This window comes from Anomalospiza imberbis, chromosome 22, assembly GCF_031753505.1.
Source record: "Anomalospiza imberbis isolate Cuckoo-Finch-1a 21T00152 chromosome 22, ASM3175350v1, whole genome shotgun sequence".
NCBI lineage: Eukaryota > Metazoa > Chordata > Aves > Passeriformes > Viduidae > Anomalospiza > Anomalospiza imberbis.
Genome location: NC_089702.1, coordinates 5,484,710 through 5,502,977, shown reverse-complemented (window position 1 = coordinate 5,502,977; position 18,268 = coordinate 5,484,710). Strand labels below are relative to the sequence as shown.

Genomic DNA, 18,268 nt, shown 5'->3' with positions numbered 1-18,268 from the left:
GTTTCAGCCCCGTTCCAAACCCGTTCCAGCCCCATTCCACTCTCTGCCCATTCCAGCCCCGCTCCAAACCCGTTCCAGCCCCGCTCCAAACCCGTTCCAGCCCCGTTCCGGCCCCGTTCCGGCCCCGTTCCGGCCCCGTGCCCTCCCCGCCCGCTCCCGGTGCCTCCAGCCGAGCTCCCAGCGCTCCCAGCCCGGGCTCATCCCTGGGAGCCGTGGGAAAACGGGAGAAGGGGAAAAGGGGAAAATGGGATTTCCCTCCTTCCCCTCCCCGCTCCTGCTCGCACCTCTCCCGTCTCCTGCGGCTTTTCCCCGCAGTTGGTGTTGGAGTCTGGGTGCGAACACTGAGGAAATCAAGCGAGCTTTTGAGCTAAGTTTAGTTAAACCGGCCCGATGTACCGCTTTAAATGGCTCTGAAAGAACAGCTTAATCCTTCTCCTTCCCAAGCCAGGCTCAACGGACCCTTTGCACTTCGCTTAAAGGCCAAACACGTTTTAAGGTCACAGAAATCTTTGAAATCGCATTTTTCCCTTCCCATCTCTTTTTTCCCCCCACTTCATCTCCAATAAAGCAGCGCCACTTCCAGAGTTTACAAAATAGATAAATAATATGAAATAGTATTTTCCCAAGATTTTTTTTTCTCTCTCTCTTTCTTTCTTTCTCTCTCTTTCTTTCTTTCTCTTTCTTTCTTTCTTTCTTTCTCTTTCTCTCTTTCTTTCTTTCTTTCTTTCTTTCTTTCTTTCTTTCTTTCTTTCTTTCTTTCTTTCTTTCTTTCTTTCTTTCTTTCTTTCTTTCTTTCTTTCTTTCTTTCTTTCTTTCTTCTCTCCCCTTTCTAAAGCGCCCCAGGTCCACACAACCAGAAAAGAAGAGAGAAACCATCAATCTTTTCCTCCAAAGACTTTTGACAGCTCGGCCTGACTCACTCAGCAAAGAAATTTGGCTTTTGCCACGGAGGTTGGGTTTTTTTTTTCCTTTTTTTTTTTTTTTTTTTAACCCGGGGCAGATTTATAAACTTTAATCCGGGTAGAAACTAAAAAAAAAAAAAAAAAAAAAAAAAAAAAAAAAAAAAAAAAAAAAAAGAGAGTGAGAGAGAGAAATCAAAATGAATCTGCCTGCAGAGGATGGAAAAGGAGATTTTTGGGGTTGACTTTTGGGGTTTGTTGGAGCCCCAGTTGTCCCAGTTTGCAGCCTGGGAGGCTCCGATCCCGCAGGGAGAAGCCTGGAAACTTTTGTCACTTCAAGCATCTGCGTGGGTGGGGAGGCTTCGGGAGGGCCACAGAATAAATCTAAAGCTCATTTAGCAAGCGGGGGTAAATAAAATAATTATAATAATTTAAAAAATACCCAGCGCAAAACCAAAGTTCCCCGGAGTATTTTTGCGGATTCGCGCATCCAAACCACCCAAAAAAATGTGTTTAATATCAGATCAAGGATTAAAAAGGAAATAATTAGGGTTGTGCTCATTGCTGGCCGGTTGGAAGTGGAATTTTGGGGTTCCCAAAAATGGGATTCTTTCCCAAAAGTGGATTTTTGTCTGCGGCTGGTAATTCCTCGGTTTGGAGGGATGGAGGAGCTGGGATGAAGAGGAAGAATTTGGGATGTAAAATTCTTCCCAGCCGCTCCCAAAAGTTGTCTCTGCTTTTTGCTCACACTCAGAGGTGAAAGGGGAAAAGAAAAATAAAAATAGGGCGGAAATGAAAAGAGGAGGAAATGAGAAGAGGGGGAATTTAAAAAGGGGGGAAAAAGAAAAGTGAGGGGGGAAAAGATGGGGGGGAAATGAAAATGGGGGAAAATAAAGAGAGGAAAAATGAAAAGAGGGGAAAATTATAAGGGAAAAATGGCAAGGGGGAAAAATGTGGGGGATGAAAAGAGAGGGGGGAAAGGAAAATGGGGGGAAATAATGAGAGGAAAAATGAAAAGAGGGGAAAAATGGAAAGAGGGAAACATGAAAAGTGGGGGATGAAAAGGGGGGAATTAAAAGCGGGAAAAAATTAAAATGGAGAGAAAATTAAAAGGTGGAAAAATGAAAAGATGGAAAAATGAAAAGAGGGGAGAAATGGAAAGAGGGAAAAAATTAGAAGAGGGGGAAAGAAAAGAGGGGAATATGAAAAGAGGGGGGGAAATAAAGAGAGGAAAAAGAAAAAAGACAAAAAAAACCTCTTGGGAAATCGGGATTTTTTTTTTCCCACGCATCACACGGAGGCACAAAAGGGGAAAAAATCTCCTAATTCCATGGAAAGACATCGCGTCCCCGGGAGGAATTCCCAGAGCTGCCGAAGGACAGAGCCCCGACGGGCTGGGAGCGAGCAGCGCGGCCCCGCCGCTTTAAGGCGGCTGGCAGGGCGCGGGGCGCGCCCCGGAATTGCCTTTTTTCCCTTTTCCCCTGCTTTTAACCATTTCCTGGGAATCCCTGGCACAACATGGCGCCCGGCAAAAATCTGGGAATGCGAGAGGAAGGAGGGAAATGTTCTGCGGGAGCATCCCGAGCCGGCCCCGCGCGGTTTTGCGCGTTTAAATTCCGACGAATATTTCACAGGCCGGGATGGGAAATTGCTCCTTGCGGCCCCGGTGCTCCCGATCCCGGTCTGGTTTATCATCAGTTATAATTATAATTTTTAATTAGTAACGTGGAACTTGGTTTATGAGAGGTTTTCTCCAGCAGAGCTTTTTTTTTTTTTTTTTTTTAATCCCTTGGGGATTTGTCCTGGCTGGGCACACAGGGGGATGAAAAGAGTAAAATGTCAAATATCTGAAATGTGGAAGTGTGCGATGGAAAATGCGGGGCAGGAAGCAGCGGGTATTGGACGCAAAATATAAAATAATGTAAAATATGGAATATAAAAATGAAATATAAACATAAAAAAATTTAAAATTAAAAATATTAAATATATAAAATATAAATCTACTTTATAGGCTATAGGCTATAGGCTATATAATATGTATCATATATGCTATATGCTACATGATATATGTTATATATCATATATCATATATAATATATCATATATCATATAATATATAATATATAATATATAATATATAATATATAATACATAATATATAATATATAATATATAATATATAATATATAATATATTAATATATATGATGATATATGATATATGATATATGATATATTACATATTATATATTATATACATTATATATTATATATTGTATATAATATATAAAATATTTTATATATTATATAATACATGTTATATAATATATATATAACACATAATATATATTATATATAAACACAAAATATATAAAAAATATAAAACTATATAAAGCACAAAACACAAAACCCACACGCTGCCTCTACACCCCAACCCCCTTTTTTTTTTTTCCTTTTTTTTTTTCCCCTCTTTTTTTGGGTACCTTTCCCAGCTTTTCCACCTTTTTCTCGCGAAAATGAAACTGCAGAAATGAAAATGGAACTGGAATGGAATCCAAAACGAAAATCCAAAATCCCCCTCTCCTTCCCTGCGGAGGGGACCTTCCCCCTTCCCCCTTCCTCCTCCTCCTCCTCCTCCTCCCCCCGGCCTTTCCAGCTTTCCCAGCGCCATAAAACTTTTATTGCTGCTTTAACGCGAGTTTTCTTAGGCCTTGAGAGCATAAAAAGCAAATTATTCACGGCGTTCTCCGCCCGCTTTCGCTGCTGGCGCTGCCTTGTTCTCCCCTCTTGCTTTCGCCTTTTCTGGGGGCTTTTTTCCCTTCTTTTAATCCAAATTTGGGGGGCCCGGGGAGGCGCGGCTGGGCGCACGTGGGTGCCACACTCTGCCGCTTCAGAAATGATTCCGTTCTTTTAGCCAGAACTCAATTATTTTCGCCAAAATTCAATTATTTAGTATTCAATTCAATAGCCGAGAAATTATGGATTTAATTCCTCCTCACTCCCCAGGGTCCCGGATGGAAGCTCTGGGCCATTTTTACATTTTGTTATCTCTATTTTTGTTTTGTTTTGTTTTGTTTTTTTTTCCTCTCCTTGTTTTATGTATTTTATTTTTTTTTCCGCGATTAATCCCTTTTCCTTTGTTTTCCTTCCCTCTCCAATGGCAGCCCGGCCCTGCCTCCACGTGATCCCCCTTTGTGGGCGCCCGAATTCCCAGGATTTCACCCCAAACCAGGCTCCTCTCTCCATCCCTCTCCTTCCTCCCTTACACAAATAATTTTTTTTTCCCTTTTAATTTTTTTTTCTTTTACTTTTTTTCCACCTCCAAACCCCACGGATAGGACGAGATGAAAGCGATAAGAGAAAGTTTTATTCAGGAATTGTTCCGCGGACAACCCTTGAAGCGAGGAAAGAAAAGAATTACTGTAAGAACAAAGGAAGAGCTCCGAGAGGAGGGGCGGGAGGGGAGGGAGCCGCGATGAAATTCTTCTAATTCAGGACTAAACAATTACAGTCTGCTGCTCTCATGCCTCCAGGAGAACTAATTACATTACTCATAAGTACCAAGGGAACATAAAACTACTGCTTCTCCCTAAATTACAATAACTAAAAGAAGGTACAGTGACAAGGGGAACACAAACGTCCTTTTTTTTTTATGATTATTATTTATTTTTTACTTTTTTTCGGCTTTTTTTTTTCTTTTTTTCAGAAGGGAATACTAAAAAAGTACCGTTTCATTCTTATTTTTGACTTTTTTTTTTTCCTCATATAAATACTGTTGGGGGGGATAAATAATACCAAAAAAAAAAAAAAAAGGGAAAAAAACAGTAAAATATTTTCAACTGGCTATAACCAATAAATATATCTGAATGTTCACCAGAACACACACCTAACTGAAGGGCGCCTCAACGGAGCTGAGAGCCCTTCAAAGTTGCTTTTTTTTTTTAATTATTATTATTATTATTTTTGCTTTTAATACCCATTATATGTAAACTCTAAGTGCAACAAAGACGTCCAGGCAGGAAAGCGTCAGCGGATCCCAGGGATCCCGTTGGCGTCTGCTTCCGTGGGAGGACATTCCCTCTGCTCAAATATACCCTGTTTTCACCTCAGCTCAGGAGGAGAGGAGGAAAGAACCTCAGGATTTCCCCGATTTTCTTGTTTTTTCTGCTCGTCAACCCTAAAAAAACACCCCCCCAAAAAAAAATATTAAAAATAAAACCCTCCCCAAATGGAGAAATGGAGATTTCGCCTCTCAGCAGAGGCGAAGGAAGGGAAATATTCAGACCTGTCAACTCTTTCTTCCTCTCTTTGGAATTTTGGGAGGGGGGAATAAAAGGGGATTGAGGCGTTCCCAAGGGTTTCCTCAGCCCTTGGTGGGGTTAGACCGCTTTTATCCCAAAGTTTTTAGCATTTTTTTCGTGGTGCTGCGTTGGAGAGGTGGAGCAGGGCCTGGAGGGACGAGCGTGGCAGGTGTGGATATCCGCAGGATCTTGGGGGCTTCGGTGGGAAGTTACGCGGTGGGAAAGTGGATTTATCCTTTTCCGGTCAGAAATTGGATTTCTCCCTTTTCCGGTGGGAAACTCGATTTATCCTTTTTCCAGTGGGAAATTGGATTTCTCCCTTTTCCAGTGGGAAATTGGATTTCTCCTTTTTCTGGTGAGAAATTGGATTTATCCCTTTTCCGATGGTAAATTGGATTTTTCCTTTTTCCAGTGGGAAATTGGATTTATCCCTTTTGTGGTGGGAAATTGGATTTATCCCTTTTCCGGTCAGAAATTGGATTTCTTCTTTTTCCAGTGGGAAATTAGATTTATCCTTTTCCGGTCAGAAATTGGATTTATCCCTTTTCCGGTGGGAAATCGGATTTATCCCTTTTCCGGTCAGAAATTGGATTTCTCCCTTTTCCAGAGGAAAAGGACAGCCCTTCCCCTGAGGGCTGGGAAGGAAAGCACAGGTGGATCTGGAGAAGGACTCGGAGGAGTGAGGAACTTCCTGGTTGATCTCTTGGGGTTTTTTTTGGATGCAGAGACCCCAAAAGTTGCCTGGCAGAGTCTCCTCCTTCCCAGCATCCGGGAATGATCGGTGACGATCTGGATGTGGCTTGGAAATGACGGATTTGGCCACTTCATCCCTGCGGGATTCCTACAAAACCACCCCGAGCCCGCTTAGAAGCATTTGTGTCGAAACCCAGGAGGTTCCTCCCTTCCGAAACCACCAAAAACTCTTGGATTTTGTGCTCACAACAAACCCCAAAACCCCGAGCGCGACAGCCCCGCCAAAACCAGCGAGGCTGGAAAGAAACCCAACACAAACATCCCTGAAAACCAAACCGCCCCTTTTTCTCCCCAAAACCAGCTTCCCCTCTCACAGGTGGGTGAGCTTGGGCGCCTCTTGGATTCTGCCCTGAGAAGTCGCGTGGTGCGACGAGAGCTCCGCGTACGCGGCGTGGCTCTCGCACGGTCCGTGGGGCTGGCCCGGGGGGACCCCTCCGTAGTCCATGCCGGTGGCCTGGTGGTGTGGCAGGTGGTTGAGGCCGTAAAGGGCCGGGCCCGAGGCGGGCAGAGAATCCACAAAGTTCCCTCCGACGTACGCGGGGCTGCCCTGCATGCCGGCCGGCCCGTAGGCCACGCCGTTGGCCTGCAGGACGTGCGGCTCGTACTCGGCTGCGCCGGCGGCCCCGGCGGCCCCGGCGTATTTCTGCTGGCTTGGGCAACCTTTCAGGGGCGCTTGGTAGCCGGGGGTGGCCACGGCGTAGGCGTTTTGGTGGGGTTTGCTGAAGGAAGGCGGCGACGGCGCCTCGTAGGCGCCGCTCATGGGGTGCAAGGCGTTGAGGAACCCCGCCGAGGCCTGCATGGGCTGCGGGGGGCTGCCCGCCGGGGAAGGCCCTCCGGAGGAAGAGCCGCCCATGCCTTTGGATTTCTGATCCTTTTTGTACTTCATCCTCCTGTTCTGGAACCAGATCTTGATCTGGCGCTCGCTGAGGTTCAGCAGGTTGGCCATCTCCACGCGCCGCGGCCGGCACAGGTAGCGGTTGAAGTGGAATTCCTTCTCCAGCTCCACCAGCTGAGCGCTGGTGTAGGCCGTGCGCGCCCTCTTGGAGGCCGAGGAGCCCGGGGGGCTTTTCTCTCCTCCGCCGCCGCCGCCGCCGCCGCAGGTTTCTGTCGGGCCCCCGGAATGAAATAAAAGAGAATTACTTACGCGCAGAAATTGAAAGCGTCGCTTCTTAATAAATCCTCCCCTCGCCCCGCCGCGTCAGCCTGCGCTCCATAATCGTGTCATTTATTAAGAGTTCTGTTCTCCAGAGCTGCCCCTGCTTTATGAAAATTTGATCATGTCATGTAGGAGAGGATTCCAGGGCCCGTTATTGAGGAGGAGATTATTTCCAGTGGATAATTTTCCGGAAAATGACGCTTGGCAGGGCGGCTGCAGGGTCAATTAATCCAGGGTCGGGAGGGGGTTGGTTTGCAACACCAAATATTTGCCTCTGCACCGACCTTTTCGAGAGGTAAACTCTGGAAATTGCATGGGTGGGGGATGACGAGGTTTGTGTGAATTGATTTGTCAAAATTGTGGAAAATCCGAGATGGAATATTTGGTTTTCATCTGAATTTACCTGCGGATTTTTGATTTTTATCTGAATTTATCTGTGAATTTTTGGTTTTGATCTGAATTTATCTGAGTTGTGGTAAATTCGAGATGAATTTTTGGTTTTGATCTGAATTTACCTGTGAATTTTTGGTTTTGATCTGAATTTATCTGTGTTGTGGCAAATTCCAGATTAATTTTTAGTTTTGACCTGAATTTATCTGCAAATTTTTGATTTTTATCTGAATTTATCTCTGAATTTTTTTTTATCTGAATTTATGTGAACTGTGGCAAATCTGAGCCAAATTTTTGGGTTTTATCTTAATTGTGGCAAATCTGAGCTGAATTTTTGTTTTTTATCTGAATTTATCTGTGAAATTTTTGGTTTTAGCTGAATTTATCTGAATTGTGGCAAATCTGAGCCAAATTTTTTGTTTTTTATCTGAATTGTGGTAAATCCAAGCTGAATTTTTGGTTTTTATCTGAATTTATCTGAATTAACCCTTTGTGATTCTTGTGGTAAATCTGAGCTGAAATTTTGATTTTTTTATCTGAATTGTGGCAAATCCAAACAGAATTTCTGGTTTCTATCTGAATTTATCTGAACTGTGGCAAATCCAAGTTGAATTTTTGGTTTTTATCTTAATTTTTCTGAACTGTGGCAAATCCAAACTGAAATTTTTGATTTTTACTTGAATTCATCTGAATTAACCCTTTGTGATTCTTGTGGTAAATATGAGCTGAATTTTTGGTTTTTATCGGAATTCATCTGAGATCTGGTAACTCCAAACTGAATTGTGGCAAATCCAAGCTGAATTTTTGGTTTTTATCTGAATTCATCTGAACTTTTGGTGGGACAAAAGGAGAAGTTGGACGTGGGCACCACAACTGCTCTCTCTGAGCGCCGGGAGGGCACCAAACAGAATTCCAGCTGCGGGTTGAGCACCTGGGAGAACATTTTCCCCAAATTTGTGTCCACCAGCGGGACCAGGGCTGGCTTCATCACCCGTGGTTGCGTTTGAAATAAACCCATAAATAATTAAACCCGGTGTGGATGGGCAGTGCCCGGTGCCAGGACCCTCCCAGGGGTCTTGTGAGGTCCTCTCCTCATCCCTGCAGCTCCAAACAAACCCACCCTGCCCGGCGGATCCAACACTCCTGAGACCTCCCCTGGGCAGAGGAGACGGGAAATGTTCACACCTGCCAGCTCCTCCTTCCTCCATTTGGGATTCTGGGCAGGAAAACAGGAACTTGGGTCTGTCCTAAACTGATTTCTGCAACCCTTTGCCATTCTTAGACCTCCATTTGGAATTCTGGGTCGGAAAATGGGAATCTGGGCCTTCCCTAAACTGATTTCTGCAACCCTTTGTGATTCTTAGACCTTTCTTTGGACTGCTGGGAGAAAAACTAGATATTTGGGACTTCCTCAAACAGATTTCTCCAGCCCTTTGCCGTTCTTAGACCTCTCTTTGGAATTCTGGGCAGGGAAAGTGGAATTTGGGGCTTCCCTAGACTGATTTCTCCAACCCTTAGACGTCTCTGTAATTCTGGGCTGAAAAACAGGAATTTGGGTCTATCCTAAACTGATTTCTGCAACCCTTTGCCGTTCTTAGACCTCCCTTTGGAATTCTGGGCTGGAAAACAGGAATTTGGGCCTTCCCTAGACTGATTTCTCCAGCCCTTTGGGATATTTAGACCTTTATTTTGGCTGCTGGGGGGAAAAGAGGAATTTCGGTCTTTGTTAAACTGATTCCTCCAACCTTTAGACGTCTCTTAAGAATTCTGGGCCAGAAAATGGAAATTTGGGTCTTCCCTAAACCAATTCCTCCAACCCTTTGCCATTCTTAGACCTCTTTCACCAACTCTTTTTTTGCTTTTTCAACCTTGTCACTTCACCGAGGGCGAGGCCGGAGCGTGCCGCCGCGGCCTGGCCATCTACCTGCGCCGGGCGAGCCGTTCTTCTGCTTGGAATTCTGCCTCGACTCCTTCATCCAGGGGAAGATCTGCTTGGAGATGCTGGCGCTGGCGCCCAGACTGGCTTTGCCAGGGGTGTTTTTCCCCCCGCCGGCCTGGCCGCTGCCGCCGCCCGCGGCGCCGTTGGTGCTGCCGCCGTTGGGCGACGCCGGCGGCTCGCCGGGCCGCATGCAGCTCCCGTTGAGCTCTTTATTTTTGCCGTGCGTGGTGGCGCCGCCGAGGGACTGCAGGGAGCAGGAGGACCTCTGGAAGTCGTTTTCCACGTGCGAAGAGGCCTGGAAAGGCTGCTGGGCGCCCTCGTAGCCGAATCCATTGGCGGCGCCGCTGCCGTAGGAGTAACCCCCGAAGAGCGCGGAGCTGTCGTAGTACGAGGTCTTCTGCATCTTCCGCGAGGGTTTTTTTGGCTACCAGGGTCTTGACACCCCTATGGCAGAACATTGGCACCCCGAGGCCACGTGACGGCCCCTCTCCAGCTGTCTGGTGGGAGCTGACCTGAAAGGTTAGGAGAAAAAACACAATAATAGTGCCAGGAATCCATCTTGGGCCTGAAAGGCCGGTGACATGAATAGGGTCCCGCGGAACGGTGCGGGGAGCAGATGCTGCCGGCAGATTTCACCCTGCCGAGGCTCGGCAAGTTTTGGTTTTTACGAGGAGTTTTTTGAGGTGGCGGAGCCGTTTTTGTTGCGGCTCGTTTCGCTCCGTACGTTGATTTATTGCGGATTTATCCCCACGCGCAAATCCCCGCTCAAACACCCCCTGTGGGGGCTCACACATTTACACACTCAGATGAACCCCAAATCAGCACAGAAATGAGAGCACGGAGCCGAGAATCACCAAAAACAACCGAAGCCTTGCTATTTCTACTGAAATCACATACGGAGCAGCCCCCACAAACCTCCCACCAGCAGAAATTCAGAGTTCATCGCCAGGGTTTGTTTGCTTTTGAGCTGCAAACAGCAAAAATCTGTGTTTTTCCCCCAGGTAACAGCAAAAATCTGTGTTTTTTTCCCCCAGGTAACAGCAAAAATGCATGTCTTCCCCAGGTAACAGCAAAAATCCGTGTTTTCCCCCCAGGTAACAGCAAAAATCCGTGTTTTCCCCCCAGGTAACGCTGTCCTGGCACACTTGGCTCCCTTTTTTTGTTTACACAGGAACTCCCAGCGCCTCTGGAATTCAGGGTGAAGATTCCCGGCAGATCAGAGCAGCGGCAGGAATTCAAAAATGCCATTTCTTCCCCTCTCTGACAGCACAGGTTGAATTTAGAGAATAAATCCTTTTTTTTTTTTTTTTTTTTCCGGGCACGGTTTTGTGTTTCCCATCCCAAATCCAGGGAGGCACTGATCCCGAACCCGGTGGGGTTTTATCGCTGTCGTTATTTTTTTTTTCTCTCTCTCTTTTTCTCTTGGAAAACAAACACTTCACGAGGCCATTTGCTCCTCACTTTCCACCCCTTGGATTTTCCTCCCTCCCTCAGTCCAAGCTCGAAAAGTCGGAAACCACCCCCCCCAATCCAAAGCTTAAAAATCACAAAATTAAACCTTTTCCCCCCCTCCCCTCTCCCCGTCTCTTATTTTTCTCCATCTCTTTCTTTTCTCTCCCAGCAGAAACTTTCTCCTTCGTTCAAGCAGAGCAGAAATATCCCGGAAAAAAAAAAAGGGGAAAACTGGAAATAATCAGCAGAGGGATTTTGGAAAAGGCAGAGACTCCTCTCTGCAGCCCGCCGAGCCTTTGCCATGGGGATTGATATCCATTGTATATTTAATCGTCTCCCTTGTATATTCAATTTTATCTGGGCCTCTTTCATCCTGGAAAACAAACCCAAACAAACCCCGCCGAGATAAAGCCCAGCGCGATATTTTTAAGTGCCGGGGGTTTAACAGAAGCCACAGCTCGACGGTAAATAAATAAATAACTTTTTTGGGTTTTGTTTTTTTCTCCCCCTTTTCCTGGCTGCTGTTTTTATGTCACGTCACACCAAAGCTCCGTTTGCTTCGTCCTTCATCCCATCCTCCGAGCGTCCGCCAAGGGACCGCTCGGCTTTTTTAATTTTTTTTTTTTTAGGATTATTTATTTAATTTTTTACCCTGATTAAATCCTTCCCGCATTCCCAAATCCGCATCGGATCTTCCTCGGAGATGCGTTATTGTCTGCGCCGAGGGCAGATCCTCGCTGCGAGTTATTCTCCTCCTCCTCCTCCTCCTCCTCCTCCTCCTCCTTCTCCTCCTCCTCCTCCTCCTCCTCCTCCTCCTCCCTGGCCATGATAAATTTGTCTTATTAAAAAGTAGCCTCCGCTCCCCGAGCCGTGAATTAATTAATTAACAAACAGCAGCGCCTTGATTATGAATAGGTTTGCTGGAAAATATCTGCGAGGGGGCAGAGGTGGGAATTTCTCCAAGGCCTTTCTGTCTGCTAAAGATTTACGTTAAAAAACCCCAAAAATCAACCCCAAAACAAACCCAAAGCGGAGCCTTGTGAGGCTCGCTAAAAATAACGGCGATTTTTTTTTCCCTTTCAACTTTTTTTTTTTTTTTTTATGGTTCTCGCTGTTTTAAAAGGTCCATAAAATAAATTTACAACCCCCTCCGCCTCGCTCGTGGCTCCGCTTTGTACCTCATCTCTCAGCGCCTCACAAATGCCGCTCATTTATCTTCGCCCGCGACGGCCGCAATCCTAATTATTTACTCCAAGGAATTGCTTAGGAAAGGGGTAAAAAAAAACCCGAAACAAAAAGGGGAGAAAAGGGAAAAAAAAAAAAAAAAAGAAAAAAAGAAAAAAAGGAAAAAAAAAAAGGGGAAAAAAAAAAAAAAAGCCCGGGCAGAATAATAAATATTCGATGAAAGGCGGGCGGGAGCTGCTCCAGCCCGCTCCGAGTTTCACTTTTTCAGCGATTCCCCAAAAACTCTTTGCAACTTTGGAGGGAGAGGATTCGGGATTATTTAAATTTAAAAAAAAATTAATTTAAAAAAAAATTAAGGATGGGGCGGTGGAAAGGTGAGGCAGGGAAAGGGTTGTGGGGAGGATGAGGATGCTGCGGGAAAAAATAGAAATATAGAAATGTGGAAGTGTGGAAGTATAGGAGTATGGAAATGTAGAAATGTAGAAGCATAGACACATAGAAAGATAGAAATATAAAAAATATAGAAAAATAGACCTGTAGAACTATAGGAATAAAGAAATATAGAAACACAGAAGTACAGAAAGATAGAAAGATAGGTATAGAAAAATAGAAAAGTAGAAAAATAGAAATATGGCAATATATAGATATAAAGAAAATATAGAAATATAGAAATATGGAAATATAGAAATATAGAAATATAGAAATACAGAAAAATAGAAGTACAGAAATATTGAAATATAGAAATAGAGAAATAGAGAAATACAGAGATAGAGAAATAGAGAAATGGAGAAATACAGAAATAGAGAGAAATTCAGAAATACAGAAATAAAGAAATACAAAAATACAGAAATAAAGAAATCGAGAAATAAATACAGAAACAGAGAAATACAGAAACAGAGAAATAGAGAAATAGAGAAATAGAGAAATAGAGAAATAGAGAAATACAGAAATACAGAAATACAGAAATACAGAAATACGAAAATCCCAAAATACAGGAACAGTCAGGCGGGCGGGGGAGGGGGGTCGGAGGCAGCTGAGCCGGACGGGTTCTGCTGCAGAAGCGTCCCCTCCATGCTGGAAAATCCGAATTTCCCGACCTGAGCGCGCCTTTCCCCTCCCCCGCCCAGGCCGGCCTTAGCCCCGGCGCTTAATTCCGGTTCTTATTAATCCGAACTATCCCAAGCGTGCCCTGCAACAATGGGAGGGGAGCAGAGAACAACGGAGCTTTCCCCAAATTTCCCTTCCTCCCTCCCTCCCTCCCCCTGCCCCAAACCAGCGACTCCCTCCGGCTGGGAAAACGCGGAAAAAAAAAATTTAAAAATTTAAAAATAAGCGCGGGGAGAAGCGGGAAAAAAAAATAAATAAAATTTTAGAAGCGCGGGGAGAGGCGGAAAAAAAAATTTTAAAAATTAAAAGCGCGGGGAGAGGCGGGAAAGAAATTTAATAATAATAATAATAATAATAATAATAATAATAATAGGGTGGGGGTGGCGGGGAAAAAAAAAGAAATAAATTTTAAAAGCGCAAGGAGAGGCGGAAAGAAAATTAAATAAATAATTTAAAAAACCGGGGGGAGAGGCGGAAAAAATGAAATAAGCAATCAAAAAAAAAAAAAAAAGCGGGATGAGGCGGAGAAAATTAAATAAATAATTTTACAAAACGCGGGGAGAGGCGGAAAAAAAAATTCAAAACATTTTAAAAACGCCGGGAGAGGCGAGGGAAAAAAAAATTAAATAAATAATAAATAAAAAAAGAGGGTGGGGGTGGCGGAATTAAAAAAAAAAAAAAACCCGAGCGGGCGGTGGGTGAGGGCTGCAAAAGAGGCTCTGCGTGGAAGGAAGCTTAAAGCTTGTGAACTCTTCTTGAACCGAGCTCGGAGTCATATGGTCATAAATCATCGGGACATACACTCCGCCATTCACAAAGTGAGCGCCTATTTCAGTCCGGCTTACCTTAGTCTCAGACGAGCCAAGCCCAGGCAGACATAATATATTTTCACATCCAGCATCCACGCAATCAATAAGCGAGGGGTGACCCCCCCTCCCTTCCCCTCCCGGTACTCCCCGCTTTTTTCTGCTTTTTTTTTTTTTTTTGGGTCTCTCTCTCTCTCTCTCTTTCTCTCCTTTCAAAACGTTACGGGGGTGAAGCGTTAAAATGATGGAAATTAAAAAAAAAAAAAAAAAAGAAAAAAAGAAAAAAAATTAATATAGCGAATCCGGTTTGATGGCGGGTGGGATGGGTTGGTAAAAATGGGGTTAAGGATTGAAAAAAATCAAAAAAAATCAAAAATAAAAAGCGAAGAGGGGGGAGGGGGGTTCAGGCAGGCGGCGGCGGCGGCTCAAATTGTCTCGCTCGCTCTGCGCTTTTTTTTAGTTGGGAGGGGGAAGGAGGGAAAAAAAAAAAAAAAAGTAATAATAATTAAAAAAATCGGGATGCTTCCCAGCTTTTCCCGAAAAGCCGAGGGGGTTTGGGAATGGCCGGAGGCTGGAGGTTCCACTTGGCCTCTGGTACGCGCTGCTCACTGATAACAATGGCCTCTGCTCGAGCAAAGGGGAAGAAGGGAGAGGAGAAGGGAGGAAAAAAAAAAAAAAAAAGAGAGAGAGAGAAGGAAAAAAAAAAAAAAAAGGCAAAAAAAGCGGCCAGAAATTCGGAAATTCGGAAATTTCGGAATTTAGAAATTCCGCCCCCCGGCATCGGCACCACCCGAACCCCCCCCCTGGAAGCGCTGGGATTAAAATGAAAATGAAATTTTAATGAAATTAAAATTGAAACGGTGACGGGAAGGCGGGGGGGGTGGGGGGTCGGAGGGACAGGGGGGGATGGGGCGGGGGGGTGGGGAGGGGGAACCCCCAGAAATTGGGGGGGCTCGCCTTGGGGGGGGAAAGGGCGAAATGTGGGGCACGGCCCGCGCAGGGCACGGCGGCGGCGCGCTTTGATCGCGGGATGAACAATTAGGCGTCAATTTATGCAAATGAGCCTCGGCAGCAGCGCCCTGTCCCCCCCTCTTGTCCCCCCTGTTCCCCCCCCATCCCCTCCTGCCCCCTCCTGTCCCCCCCCAGCCCCTCCTGCCCCCTCCTGTCCCCCCCTGTCCCCCCCTGTCCCCCCCTCCTGTCCCCCCCTGTCCCCTTCTGTCACCCCCCATCCCCTCCTGTCCCCTCCTGTCCCCCCCCCATCCCCTCCTGTCCCCTTCTGTCCCCCCCATCCCCTCCTGTCCCCTCCTGTCCCCCCCCCATCCCCTCCTGTCCCCCCATGTCCCCCTTTCCCCCCCTGTTCCTCCCTGTCCCCCCCCTGTCCCCTCCTGTCCCCTCCTGTCCCCCGTGTCCCCCCCTCTGGTCCCCCCTGTCCCTTTCTGCCCCCTCCTGTCCCCTCCTGTCCCCCCTGTCCCCCCTGTCCCCCCCTGTCCCCTCCTGTCCCCCCTGTCCCCCCCTCTGGTCCCCCCTGTCCCCCCCTTTCCCCCCCTCCCCCCCCCTGTCCCCCCCTGTCCCCTCCTCTCCCCTCTGTCCCCTCCTGCCCCCCTCTCCTGTCCCCCCTGTCCCCCCCCTGTTCCTCCCTGTCCCCTCCTGTCCCCCCGTGTCCCCCCCTCTGGTCCCCCTGTCCCCTTCTGCCCCCCCCCGTCCCCCCCCGTTCCCTCCTGTCCCCCCCTCCTGTCCCCTCCTGTCCCCCCCTGTCCCCTCCTGTCCCCCCCCATCCCCTCCTGTCCCCCCCTGTCCCCTCCTGTCCCCCCCCATCCCCTCCTGTCCCCTCCTGTCCCCCCGTCCCCTCCGCAGCTCTTCCAGGACCTGAGGGGGCTCCCTCAGTTTCCCCGCTGCTCGCAGCCCCCCCAACAAACAAACCCCAAACCCCATTTTTGGGGTCTCTGAATGCTCGGTGTTCCTACAGCTCGGAGTAACTTGGGCGGAACTCTACGCATCCCAGAGGGGGCTCTCTCCGATTTCCCTGCTCCTCGCAGCCCCCCCAACAAACTAACCCCACTTTTGGGGTGTCTGAATGCTCGCTGCTCCTACTACTCGGAGTAACTTCGGCGGAACTTTGAGCACCCCCGAGGGGGCTCCCCCAGTTTCCCTTCTCGCAGCCACTCCGAACCCCAAACCCCAATTTTTGGGGTGTCTGAATGCTCAGTGTTGCTACAACTCGGAGTAACTTCGGCGGAGTAAGTCCACAACTTTCAGCACCGCAAGGGGGCTCCCCCCAGTTTCACTGCTCCTTGCAGCCCCCCCAAAACCCAAACCCCATTTTTGGGGTGTCTGAATGCTCGGTGTTGCTACAACTCGGAGTAACTTTGGCGGAACTTTGAGCACCCCGGAGCCAATTTCCCTTCTCCTCATCCTCCCCAAAAACCAAACCCCAAAATTTTGGGAGGGTTTCTGGGTGTTTTGGGCAATGCTCGCTGTTCCTACAAATTGGAGTAACCTCAGCGGAACTCTCAGCATCCCAAGGGGCCTCCCTCAATTTCCCGTCTCGCAGTCACCCCAAAAACCAAACCCCGAAATTCTGGGGTTTCTGAATGCTCGGTGTTGCTACGACTCGGTGTAACTTCAGCAGCACTTTAAGCACTCCGAAGGGGCTCCCCCAAATTCCCTTCTCGCAGCCACCCCAAATCCCAAACTTCAGTCTTTGGGGTTTCTGAGTGGTCGCTATTGCTACAACTCGGAGTAACTTTGGTGGAACTTTGCGCATTCCAAGGGGCCTTGCCCCTGTTTCCCTTCTCCACAGCCACCTGAAAAACAAACCCCACTTTTGGGGTGTCTGAATGCTCGGTGTTCCTACAACTCGGAGTAACTTCAGAGGAACTTTGGGAATCCCAAGGGGGCTCCCCCCGATTACCCTGCTCCTTGCAGCCACCCCAAAAAACAAACCCCACTTTTGGGGTGTCTGAATGCTTGCTGCTCCTACAACTCGGAGTAACTTTGGCGGAACTTTCACCACCTCAGAGGATGCTCCCCCAATTTCCCTTCTCCGCAGCCACCCCAAAAAACCGAACCCCAAAATTCTTTGGGGTTTTGGGGTGGTTTGAGCAATTCCCGCTGCTCTTACAACTCGGAGTAACTTTGGTGGAACTTTGCGCATCCCAAGGGGCCTTGCCCCAATTTCCCTTCTCCACAGCCTCCCCGAAAAACAAACCCCACTTTTGGGGTGTCTGAATGCTCGGTGTTCCTACAACTCGGAGTAACTTCAGAGGAACTTTGAGAACCCCAGAGCCAATTTCCCTTCTCCGCAGCCACCCCAAAAACCGAAACCCCAAAATTTTGGGGGGTTTCTAGGGGAGGTTTTGAGCAATTCCCACTGTGGCTACAACTCGGAGTAACTTCGGTGGAACTTTCACCACCCCAGAGGATGCTCCCCCAATTTCCCTTCTCCGCAGCCACCTGAAAAACCAAACCCAAAAATTCTTTGGGGTTTTGGGGGGTGTTTTGAGCAATTGAGCAATTCCCGCTGTTCTTACAACTCGGAGTAACTTCGGTGGAACTTAGCGCACCACAGGGCCCTACGGGGGTCGGGGGGACCGAAAGGGCCATAAAGATAATTATTACTCCTGCTATTAAAGATTATTATTATTACTGCTGCTAATAAAGATTATTATTACTGGTGCTAATAAAGGGAATTATTATTATTATTGCTGCTAATAAAGATAATAATTATTACTGCTTCTAATAAAGATAATTATTATTGCTGCTAATAATGGGAAATATTATTATTGCTGCTAATAAAGATAATTATTACTCCTGCTAATAGTGATTATTATTATTATTATTGCTGCTAATAAAAGGAATTATTATTGCTGCAAATAACAATAATTATTACTCCTGCTAATAAAGATAATTATTACTCCTGCTAATAAAGGTAATTATCACTGCTGCTAATAAAGATAATTATTATTATTGCTGTTAATAAAGAGAATTATTATTGGTGCTAATAAAGGGGAATTAATATTATTGCTTTTTCTGCTTTTTTTTTATTTTTTGGCTTTTTGGGCTTTTTTGGGGGTTTTGGATTTTTTTGGGGGGGTTTTTTGGCTTTTTTTCTTTTTTTTTTTTTTTTTTTTGGCTTTTTTTTCCTTTTTTTTCCCCTTTTTTTCACCTTTTTTTCCCATTTCCCCCCCTTTTCTTCTGCCAGCGCTGCTTTTTTCCCCTGTCCCAATTCTCTCCTTGAACTGCGGGCGCTCCCTGCTCGGCCTAGAGCACAAGAAATTCGGA

General features: G+C 46.6%; 1 protein-coding gene across 1 annotated transcript; it reads right to left on the bottom strand.

Annotated features, from left to right (window-relative positions):
- Positions 1 to 5,989: 5,989 nt before the first annotated feature.
- HOXB3 (homeobox B3) lies at positions 5,990 to 11,684 on the bottom strand. Its single transcript, XM_068211955.1, has 3 exons — positions 11,541 to 11,684; positions 9,423 to 9,949; positions 5,990 to 7,056 (listed from the first exon to the last, which is right to left on the bottom strand). The coding sequence occupies exons 2-3, from the start codon at positions 9,838 to 9,840 to the stop codon at positions 6,263 to 6,265; spliced, it is 1,212 nt and encodes a 403-aa protein (XP_068068056.1). The 5' UTR covers positions 9,841 to 9,949; positions 11,541 to 11,684; the 3' UTR covers positions 5,990 to 6,262.
- Between the last annotated feature and the right edge of the window lie 6,584 nt (positions 11,685 to 18,268).